This window comes from Poromitra crassiceps (assembly GCF_964638095.1).
Source record: "Poromitra crassiceps genome assembly, chromosome: 7".
Lineage (NCBI taxonomy): Eukaryota > Metazoa > Chordata > Actinopteri > Beryciformes > Melamphaidae > Poromitra > Poromitra crassiceps.
Window position 1 is genome coordinate 36,936,738 of NC_139628.1, and position 12,068 is coordinate 36,948,805.

The 12,068-nt window shown below is 43.5% G+C and overlaps 1 protein-coding gene across 2 annotated transcripts in view; it reads right to left on the reverse strand.

Moving 5' to 3' along the window:
• Window positions 1-7,088: 7,088 nt before the first annotated feature.
• The window catches only part of usp53a (ubiquitin specific peptidase 53a), a 46,568-nt gene continuing 41,588 nt past the window's right edge, over window positions 7,089-12,068 (reverse strand). Inside the window, exons 15-17 of one of the 2 annotated variants that reach the window (XM_083640326.1) lie at window positions 9,479-9,545; window positions 8,638-9,389; window positions 7,089-8,526 (exon numbers count right to left, since the gene is read on the reverse strand). In XM_083640326.1, the coding sequence (XP_083496452.1) occupies window positions 8,450-8,526; window positions 8,638-9,389; window positions 9,479-9,545 (896 nt within the window). In that variant the 3' untranslated portion in view covers window positions 7,089-8,449. Of the gene's footprint in view, window positions 8,527-8,637; window positions 9,393-9,478; window positions 9,546-12,068 lie in introns of both variants that reach the window. The other variant, XM_083640325.1, reaches the window with a different exon arrangement.

Consider the following 12,068-nt stretch of genomic DNA (forward strand, 5'->3'; position numbering starts at 1 on the left):
ACACTATGCTCTTGAGTAGTTTGGGAATTAGAAAAAATGTTAATAGCTTTAGGTTGTTGTGGAGCCACTTTGAGTCCACAGTTTTTGTTGATGATCAGAATAATGTACAGTATAACGTTACTAGAGGGATGCTCTTATGACCCAGCTGCTGCCAGTATGTATTGTAGCGATCCAGGTAATCCAGGTATTACATGTAATGTGGTGTGCAATAGAAGTGTCTAGATTGCAGCTAGGAACTGATGTGTGGGAGTGTTACCGAGGGGAACACTAGGTTGTGGGAACGCTTCCGGGGGGAGAGCATGCGTGGAGTCAGTCTCCGGTGACCGCCTAAGGAGAAGCAGCTAGCTAGCTATGGCGTAGCAACCGCCTAGAGTTGTGATATGACTAACTGAGAATAAAGAACCCTGTACCAGCAAGAAGCCTCTGTCTCTTAAATACCAGGAACGCTACAGTATTATATCAAATACCCTGCACCAACGTCACCTCCAGTCAAGAACATAGCCTAGGTTTGCCTGGAAAAGTATGGAGTTTTAAAATGGAAAGTGTGTAGGAACCCTGCCAATCATCTCACATTCTGATATTTCTGCCTGTGAAGAACAATCTTCGTGCTCCACTTCTTTGGCCGACTTCTTTTTCTTCTTCTTCTTTTGAGTTTAATGGCAGTTGGCAAACAACTTTCGGGTGCATTACCGCCACCCACTGATCTGGAGTGTGGACTGAAATCTATCTCTGTGATTCTATGCACACCAACAATTAATTCATATCAAACAATAAACACACTAATCATAATTAAATAATAAGGAACCGATTAACTATAATCAATTCTTCACATTCTATTTATTAATCTTGTTGATATTAAATACTCCAGAAGGAGTATCCAACACTTATCCCCTGAAGATTTTCTTAGACTATTACTAATATGTTCCTCTCCAATGTCTTTGGCCGACTGGTTAGCGTGTTTGACTTTGGAGAGAGGAGAGAAGGTGAGACCCTGGGTTCGATTCCCCTACAATATAAATAAAACCCAAATCCCAAGGGGAGGTAGTGTAACTACTACTTCATCGGGTTACATTCAGCTCCTGGTCAGAAATAACAAAAACAAAATTGGTGGCAGTTGCTTTATTTAAAACAAAATCAAGCACCACAGAGCTGCAGTGGGAGAATGAACAGAATAAAATGTCTATTAAGCATTTATTCATTTATTTATTTATTGTTTGACTTCTTTAATGCTGTAACATAAGGCCTATTATGTAGCCTACAGTATAGCCTATTTGTCCCACTAGACTTGTTAGTGTGGATGCATGTTAGAGATGCCGTCTACATTACATAGAATATGAAACAATAATAGGCTACATTTAATAATTAAGTGCATCACTTTTACCAATTAACATATTTCCGACAGTATTTGAAGGCAGCACAAGGACCCCAGCCCATGATTGCTTCTGAGGTCTGATGTAACGTTATATTAGCCTATTGACTTAATTTGATTTCAGATGTTATTCCTGCTTTTAGATTATAGTTGATCACAAATGGATTTACATCAAAGAAAATAATTATACAAAAAGGAGCAAATTGCTCATGTAACCGAATGACTGTGAGTCCTCGTGAATCCCGAGTGGTAGCGAGTAGGTTGGTTAAACTCACTCCCCAGTATAAAGGCCCATTAATCAGCTCCGCCAAGGGAGCTCGCTCTCTTGGGATAGATAGTGGTTCGTCTTTGTTCGCACCAGCCGCTTAACAGACGCAGAACTGAAGCTTAAAAGCACGCTGAAGTTGAGCTCACGCTTAACCGGTCCCACAAGAAGCAGTCTCTTTCCCTCAGCGCCTCGCTCGGCGCACCTTGAACCCGCCCACAGCTCCCATTGACTTCATGCCTGGCAGCTTCATGCGTCAAACTTGGAAAATAGGACTGAATCCTGAACAATCGCTTGAGCGTGCCTTGAGCGTGTGTAACCAAAGTGAATCAGCGTCGATTCCTTGTGAGGCCCGTGTGGTAGCGAGTGGATTGATTAAACTCACTCCCCAACTATAAAGGCACGTTGATCTGCTCCGCCAAGGGAGCTAGCTCTTGGAGCGTGTTTGACTCCCAAGCCGAAGGTCGGCGGTTCGTATCCACCCCTGGGTAAGCCCTTAACATGGGTTGCTGCAAGTACCACCAACACAACGCCGTGCGTTGAGCATGCCTTGAGCAAGGCAGCTGGTGTGAACGGATTCGCCTGTTAACAAGGATGCCGAAATGACACTTGTGGGTTCAGCGTAGGTTGAGCTTAGGTTGAGCGTTGCTTCGGCGTATGGTGTGAATGGGCTGTTAGCGTGTGCACTTTGGAAGCGGGAGGTCGGTGGATCGAATCCCGTTCCACCCCTGGGCAAGCCCTTAACATGGGTTGCTGCCAGTGCTTCAACACAACGCAGGTTACATTGGTGCTGTGACCTGGATGCCTAGTGGAATGAGTTTAGGGGGGCGAGCGTAACCCCGAGTGGTAGCTAGTAGGTTGGTTAAACACTACCCAGTATAAAGGCCCGCTAACCAGCTCCGCATAGTGGTTGGCACGTTCGTGCACTTTCGAAGCGGGAGGCCGTCGGATCGAATCCCGCTCCACCATTGGGCAAGCCCCTAACGTGGGTCGCTGCCAGAATTGTCGACACAACGCAGGTTACCCTCACAGGAGTTTTGTTTTTACTGGAGCATATGAGACACATCTGGTGATAAACACCTGTGATAAAACACCTGTGCAAGTCAGTCATCCAAGGGTTGAATGACTGAAACCAGTTTAATGATGGAAAACATCTGTGAAAAAAAGTGATGAGGTTGACTGAATAGGATATGGTGGCAGGAAGAAGAAGAGCGAGGACAGGACAGGGGGGGGGGCATTTGAGCAAAGAGGGAAAGTTGAGGTATAAGTTGACAGTGAGAAATCACATGAGGATGGAGGGGTGTGTGAGGATGAGCTTGAGGGACGGCCTGAGAGAGAGAGCGAGAGGAGGGGAGGAGAGATGAGAAGGCAGAAGTCTGACTCTGACAGTAGGCTACAGCGCTCAGCTCATGATGGTTTCCTAATGAAGTAAGCCAGCTGCAGAGGAGGAGCCCACACTGACAAGGCAGAGTCCCACTTTGACGGATGATAGGGAAAACACGCACGCACGCACACACGCACGCACGCACGCACGCACGCGCACACACACACACACACACACACACACACACACACACACACACACACACACACACACACACACACACACACACACACACACACACACACACACCGGGAGACAGCTAAGATTTAAGCATACCAAACTGTGACAGACGCTTGCAATGAGCAGACGTGTGCTTTCTAGATGCTGTTGTCAAGATTGACTGTATGATAGCCAGTTCCCCTTCTTACTCCACTGCACATGGGGAGCTTTCTTCTTGACATTGTGACATCTCATAATTCACCGTCCGCTTTTAATTGTCTTTGTCACTATATATGACATTATGACAACAAATATTTTATTTGACATAGACAGCCTGTGCTGTGTGCACAAGCTGCCACACGGAGACTCCCACTGCGAGGGAAAATTAATGTCTTTACCTGCTTTACTCATTAGTCAGTCAGGCTGTTGCCTTTTTTGATGTCAGCTCATCTTTAAAAGCCTATTTTAAATGACTTTAATGGACGTTTTGTATTTTTTCATATTTTGACATATGGGTTCATTAATAGTGCGTGACGCATTATGTGCTGGTCAGGTCACCATACCTCTACTTACTCTCTCTCTTCTTTCTTTTTTTTGCTTTTTAGATTCTATGTTTGTTTTGTTTGTTTTGTTTGTTTGTTTGTTTGTTTGTTTGTTTTTTCCATGTAGGCCTAATTGACAGGAACTTATAAAGGGAGTGAATAAAAAAGCCAGAGGGCCCGCAGTGAAGGATCTGTATCTGTGATCTCTTTTAACAGGTGCACGTTGCCTCGGTTTGTTTTCATTTCATCCAAAGAGCAGAGGTACTGTAGGCTAAGTGAAGCATGCTCTTTCCATCATTCCACCTTATGGGACAATCTGTGACCCATTTAGGCAAAAACAATCCTGTAGGAAAAGCATATAGCCTACACAGAATGAGAAGGTATAGATGAGCAGATGTAGAAAAAGTTGAAGCCATGGCTTGACAATGATGTAAGGACATTTTTTGGAACGTGGATTAACATTGATGTATAGATGGGAGTTTCTAATTGTACACTGATGAAAAAATAACCTCAATTTAGTTTATCCCCCTATTTCAACAAAATTTGGAACCCTTAATTTCAGTTGCAAAGTCCTCTACTTCCCTCTTGAGGATGAAGAAAGTATGAACATTTCCTTTTCTGCTCTGATTCATGAAGAAGACAGGAGGGGAGAAAGAATCCCGCCTAAAGGCTGTTGATACGCATAGGCTACTCATCATTTTTAAAATACACATAAGGAGTAGTGATGTCACGGTACCAATAATTCAGTAGTCGGTACCGGTACTAGTGAATTTCCATGGTACTCGGTACCAATTTCGGTACCACGGTAAAAAAAATAGACTGATATTTCTTCAACATATTCTCCTTTATTAAAGTATGCAACCATTTCCAATGAACAAATGGCATGTAGCCTTCAACTTTAAAACAAAACAATGTGCTTCTGCTTACTTTATTCAACTCTGTATGGCAGTGAGTGCAGACAGTGCAACATCAGTGGCATGTAGCCCTCAAGTATTGTTTATTGAATAAAAAAAATAAAAAATAAAAAATCGATACCCTCGGTACCATGCAAAAACAGGTACCGAAGTACCGAAAACAATGTAGTAGCGACTAAGTACCGAAGTACCGAAAACCGTGACAACACTAATAAGGAGGAAAAACTCCTCATAGTTAACATTAGCTAAGATTATTCCAACTGTGCTGGAAGAAATGGGTAAATTAGCCATCCTCCAGCCAGTCATATAATAACTCGCCATAACACTGACAGGTAATCAAAGTTTAGTATCATTTCATTCATTCCCAAGTCCCAAGTCTACTGGAAGGGTGTTGAATGTGCTCATATGCTGTTAAATAATTCAGGGCTCATACAGTTTGGAAGGGAATCGACAAAGACATGGCTATAAGATAAGCACTTTCTGCTTATTTCAATAAATAAGAAATTCGTATTGCTTTGCTGTATATTTACGTTAGGCAGAACCCAGCACAGTATGTATAACAAAGATAAAACAAAAACTCAACTTATAACTACTTAATGAAAGCAATTGTCCCCTATGGTGTAACAAAGTTCAGTTCTTGAGCTGGGAACGGCAATTCAAGGTGACTGCCACTGTAACATTTCACATGTATGAACAAATGAATGGTCCATAACTTGACCATGTTATGATTTTCTACAGATGCCATGCAGCTAATCGGCAATCATAAGCCTGAATTAATTGGAATTACTAGTCATTGATCAAACATTTCTCTGCACTCTGAAATATATTCAGTGCAATTATGAAAGTCCAGTCTCACACTCTCAGACCACGCTTTAGTGGCAGGGTCACCTGGGAAGTCTTTTCTCTGCCCATTCATTACAGGGCCACATGTTATTTTATCTGGAAGGACCTCTCTTTGTGGAGTATTTAATAAGGTCATTGCCTGTGAGATTCTGATTCTCCCATCGGGCGACATCATTTCTGTCCTGTTCTCATCCGACGGTGGGAAGGGCACAAAAATGGCCTTCTGTCTGTGAGGGAACAAAGGTTTTAAAAGAGTCTGTCTCTGAAGGTCTTTAGTTGTGGGCCCCGACACTTCATCACAGCGTTCAAGCAAATGTTAGAGATGTGTTTTGCACTGGTGCCTATAGCAACACAAGTCAAGCTCTGTGCGTTTGAAGGAGAATACATATTTTATTTCTTTCACCTACCTAACAGTGGGAGTGTGTGGGATGTGTGACACTGCCATCATACTGTATGTTTATTTTGGTTGCAAATTGTAAGCCAAAAAAGCTATATCACTCTGGCCACTTATCAATTACACACACAATTTCCACAATTTCTGTGTGGAGTTTGTATGTTCTCCCCGTACCCCCCAGGGGGTTCCTCCGTACATAACCCCCCACTAAAAACATGCAGAAGATCGTCATCCGACCAGTGACGACAACATCTGGAATTGATCCAATGATGGTCCAATGATGGTCCCCGGGCACTGGAAAGAAAAAGCGATCACTGCTCCTGGCCTGCCCCCTGGAGGAAAGGACAAGCCTGGATGGGTCAAATGCAGAGGACATATTTCACCGGCCACCGTCAGCATGAGTGTGTGTTGTGGCCGCATGCATGTGTTGTAGTGTGTTCGTGTGACAATAAAGACGGGCTTCCGTCTGAACTCGTGTTTTTTAATTATTAGCCTTGGCATGCATTTTGTTGTGGCATTGATTCCAATCGGAAACAAGCAAAGTGAATCTAAGGAATTTAAGGCATTTGAAAGCATCATTATGCTGGACCAGGAGGACTGAATGTTATTTTCCAGGTGGTCACCGTCTTTATGCACTCAGTCCATAAAATTACCTTTCAGCAAATATGAAGACTGCCATCAACATTGTCAAGCACATGTTGTGCTGGTTGTTTTTGATTTCCACATAAAAAGATAACATATCAGCCGCACTTCATTTCCCATCACTGATGTGATGCATTAATATGTAATAATTTTGATGGCTCAGTCCATCCACCCCTTTCCCTCTTCTATACAGAAAATGCCATTTTTGCTTTCATCCCTTCAATACTAGAACTATTGTCTTTTAACAGCCTGGGAATTTTCACCTGAACAGCAACCACTTAATAACAGAAGCTGCAGTTAAGAGGAACAAACAGCAGGTGGCAGAAAAATACCATGCTTTCTAGATTTGTTGAATACAAGCATTGAGGTTTTCCTCTCAGCAGTATCAATTCACTGGAGTAAGTTTAATAACAATAACAGCCTTCATTGTCAATAAGTCATGTTTTGATATTTTAATGTAAGCGTACTGATCATAAATCAAAATCAGTTTTCCCCCTTATATAAGTCAGGTGATTAGTATTGCTATTCATGGAACTTTATGTATACTCATGAATGCAAAATGTCTTGACACTCATATGGTTAAATAAAATTGTTTATTAAACAATTGTTAATCAATAAAAATTAAATGTTACAAAAGAATCTCTGAAATTACAGAATTGTACAAATCATGGCTCCTTATTTAAACCTGCCTCGACATAGAAAAATACAAAGGCACTGTGCAGTGAAGTCTGCTGAGGAATATATAAAACATTATTTTCAACCAAAAAAATAAAACACTAACGAGATTTACAGCATTGTTTCCCCCCCCCCCCCCCAACATAAACCACGGTGTTGGGGTTAAGCAAAATTATAACCTGCTAAAAATAAAGCAAGCCCTATCCATCTGTAGAAGACACTCTTAAACCCTGACATGTCCATATCCTACCAGTGCAGGTTTATTGTACAAGCCAATTATGTCGGGAGCATATTTTGAGAAAGAGGAGACAACTTAGAATACTTCGATTTGACTCGGAACATCAATCAAAATGGAAGGAGCTTATAACTGGAAGGAGTGTGAAAGAGATCATTTCTCAAATTGAATACAGTCTAAAGCAAAACACCAAATGTAGGGATGACGGTGTGTGTCTGTGCTGCATGTGTGTGTGTGTGTCTGTGCTGCGTGTGTCTGTGCCAGATACCGTTTAACCAGCCAACAATAAATTCAACATATTTGCCCATCACCTTATACCCACGCGGACCCTTGGGATCCATTTTTAAGTAGTGCTCATATCATAAACAGGTACAATATGTAGAATAACTTCCCCAAATTTCAACAAAAACTTTTTTTTTGGGGAATATCTTTGAAAACTCTCAAAAGTTTTAAGAGCCTACTTCAAGACAAATCCCATCAAAAACATTAAATGGGCAGAACTAGGGCGGACATCTTATTATAACACTAAAATGAAAGTAGTTCAACAAAGAAATACAAGCATTCCATAGTTTGAAAGAAAATAGATGGGTAAGACATAGGTAACTTCGTGTGATTTTTCTCTTAATCTCTTGCGGGGTAAAGTGGCTTTTTGTGAGACATTCTTCAACCCTTGGCTCATGTGTTCCAAGAAGTCCGAACATGATCGACAGCGAAAATCTTAGGTGCGTTTCTTTCTCTGTACGTTTTTTTGGCTCTCATTACTGTGCAAATTCAAAAATGACAGCTACCAAGTAGCTCATACGAAAAGCAGCTACAGAGAGTTAGCGAGCACTCCTGCCTTTCTTCCAACAGTGTTTCAGGACCAATCTCTTTGGCATCCAATCTCTTGTCCAACTTTGCATGACAGCTATGCAAGCAAATAAACATCCCGGTTCATTTTGTGCAGTAGCAGTCATAGTGGGTAACAGTTAGTTTTGACATCTGCAGTCATTGGATCGTACAAGGTGGCTTGATGCTTTTGCTCAAATCACAAGAAACCATGTTCATCAAGTCCTTTTGGAGTAACGGGGTTCCACCTTGCAGTCGGTTTACTCGTAGAATAACCTGAAAAATGAAGGAGAAAAAAATGAATCAATGATAGCTCTACAGTGCGGCAAACACTCTGGTACAGTAAAAGTCTAACAGTCTTGTAAATATTACCGTATGTCCAGATACCTGATTCTGATCTGTTTTTTGGAGGCTCTGGCAGTTGAACATTTGGGATCGGAAGCCCTTTCCCTTCCACGTCACTCTCCCCCGATGAGGTATGCTCCTCTCCTTTCAAGTCTGTCACCATGTACAAGGCGGGCCTCTTGTGGTATTGGGCCCGGTAAGTGTCTGTCATACAGTTATCCACAGAAAAGTAGGTGGTGGGCAGAGCCATCTCTGTGGAAGCGGGGGAGTCCATGTTGTCGTCGTCGCAGGGCTTCGGGCTGGGATACCTCTCGTCGCTCTCGCTGGCCGACAGGTCGTTCCGGTCCTGGTCCGACGAGCCCGACTTGGAGCTGGCGTCGGACGAGAGCTTGTGCTCGGCGGGCGTCTCGATCCACCGGCGGAGGGTGGTGTGCGAGAGGGAAGACAAGCCGTTTCTGGCCTCCTGGCGGGGGCTCGCCCGCGACGGCGCCTCCAGTTGCTGGGGGTGGAATCCACGCGGGTCGGCATGCCTGTGGCCGTAGGTCTTGGGGGGTAAAGGCGGGGCGAGCGGGGGGTAGTAGTGTGGCGAGGGGTCTTTGTGGGCGACGGCGGTAGTCTCCTCTTGTTCGGAGAAGGGTCCGGCGAGATCATCCGAGCTGTTCCACTCAGAGCTGCTAGTCTTTGCGAGGTAAGGCGGCACGGGGCTCACAGGGCTGCCATCCACGTTCTCCTCTCGTTCCCCGTCCACGCCAATGTTCTTCTCCAAGATCCCGGGCGTGTATCGGAAAGCTCTTCTTCTGTTACAATGCAAAAGCACAAAGATCAGTATTGTCTTTTGCCCACGTGTTGAACTGAGAAATTGTAATTGTTTGTATTCTTTTACCTTTGTAAGGGAGGACTGGTTTTGAGGTTTGAGTCTTGAAGATCTGGAGATTTTCTGCCATGTTCACCTAAACAACATGAATGAAGGCGCATGAGCATTTTATACCACAACACTCTAATTTGTAAACTAATGGTCATCACAGCCAGATGGTATAACATAATAACATCTGCCATGGGTTTCCATTTGAACAGGGCTACAATGTTTTTCTGCGTCTCTCCAGCAAAGACATGTTATCTAACAGGGGTCACGGTGAGGGCCATTGCCTGGCGCTGCGAGAGGAAGTATCAAAGCAGATAGTCTGGCAGAGCGCCCTCGGGCCCCCTGTGTACCACTCTGACCGTCTGATCCAGCCAGAGAGTGTGGGGCCCCTCAAAGGGAAGTCGGCTCCGCATCCAGGCTGTTAGCTCTGAGCTAACAGCGCTAAGGATAAACAATGCAGAGAGAAACAGGAATGTAACGCAGTCATGAAAAACTTGCCAAATTCTATTTATCCATCCATCTGGGTCAATTAGGTTCTGATGTTATGTCAGTGAAATTGTGCCGCAATAATATAATAGGTAATCTTGCAAATGAGATCAATAGAGGCAAGTTCACAAATGGTTGCCCCCCAAAAAAATAAAAATAAAATAAAATAAAGCCTCAGAGTTGGCAGAAAGGGTGTGATTTTTAGCAGGCTTGAGACAGATGACAGCTGACTAACCGGACAAGGAAGAGAGTGAGTGGCTATGGACCATCTGTGATGTGTCAGCACACCCTCTCTCTCTCTCTCTCTCTCTCTCTCTTTTTGTGCTCTGTCGGAGCATTAGTGTTTAAATCCTTTGTGCTGGCACACAATTACCCCCCCTCCCCTCCCCAGCAGTCAGCACTGCTGCGTTTTTAAGCCGCTACGTCCATGTGGCAATTCACAATTTGATGCTGTTGATTTGCAATGTTAGCATTAGCAAGCAACGCTAACATGTCGTTCTCAAAAACAAAAAGCGGGATGCGGTTAACAAGCCCTGTTACATTGCTCCTTCGTAAATCCCCTCATTTTTACAGTCACGTGCGCTGCTGCCAAGAGAAAGCTTGAGGGGGAAAAGCAGTTGGATAATGACTGTGCTGTCGGGGTCTAAGCCTGTGCATTACTGTTGAAATCAAAAGATTCAACAGCAATAACACTATCTAATCCAGGGGTGGGCAACATTTTTCCCCAGAGGGCCATATCGACTTACATAAAGTAAGCGAAGAGCCACACATTGGACATCATACCTGCTAACACGACTGATTTTTGTGAGAGTCTCCCTATTTTTAACCCTCTCTCCCGATGTGATTGGTCATTTCTCCTGTTAATCTCCTGATATCATGGTGATACAAATCTAATGGCTATAGCAGATGACATTTATTAACATAATGCTGTCTTTTATTGACTTTTTGGGGCGCTGTTCGGGGCCTCATTTTTCTTAGGCTCAAGGTCAGGCTGATAGCCATCGCACATACAGTGGAGCTTGGGGATCACTGCTGTAGCTTTCAATGCCTGCAAAACAGACATATTCGGGGTCTCTTGCTGTTTCCATGGCACTTGCCTGGGATACATTACCATCCATGTTTCTGTGATTACATGGATTTGAATGTGGATTGATGTCGTCAAGGACCCCTAAACCGACACAAATTAGACCATGGACCCCCATCTGATAAGATTTGGTCACATGGTCCCCCCATTTTTTTTTGCTTTTAGATCTTTTATTACAGATATTACAATCCCCCTTTTTGCTGGGGACCTCCTGGAACCCCCTCAAGGACACCTGGGGGTCCCTGGACCCCACTTTGCGAACGACTGATCTAAACTACACCAAGTGGAATAAGTGGACTCTCTTTAAAATAACTGTTCACTATACACTAATACAAGTTCACACAGATATATTTATATTAACTGGATGGCATACAATCAGCTAGTCCAAATAGGAATGTGAGGAAAGTGAAGTGGCCTAGTTTTTTCTTGTGCAGGTTTGTCTCAGGTTGCATTTCATTATATATTACTTTTAAGTAGCCTGCAGCACTTCACAAAAGGTGCATACAATTAGTGGCTGGTTTGATTGAATGGGGCGCCTGCTATGTGTGCTACTATAGCTTCAGCATCCGCGATGGGAATAAAGATAGCGTTTCTGGGGATGTAAATCACAGATAGACCCGTCTCTGATCCCATTCCAGCATGAAGGATTATGCTGAGCAAGCCAACAAAAAGAGACACCTGTTTGGTGGGATGCCGTGATCTGCTGAAAAGTCATTCAGGTCACTTAACGGATCACAGAGATGATGATTTGACACCGTCTCAATTATTAACTGCCAGAGTGTGAATCTTTCAGACGATATGGAAAATCTGTTTCTTTACATGCCATGAAAGCAAGCCCAATCGCGATTTGAGAAATTATGAGTGTAAAATTTGTTGACAGCTCTTTGAAGTTTTGTTGACGCAACAAAACGACACAACTTGGCGTGTTTCAGTTCTAAGGCTGGCGAGTCAAGATTTGTAGCTTCAATCAGGCTCTCTGCTTTCTGCTGATCCGCGGTATTTCAAATTCTTCAACATCAATCACACTTGCATGCATATTAG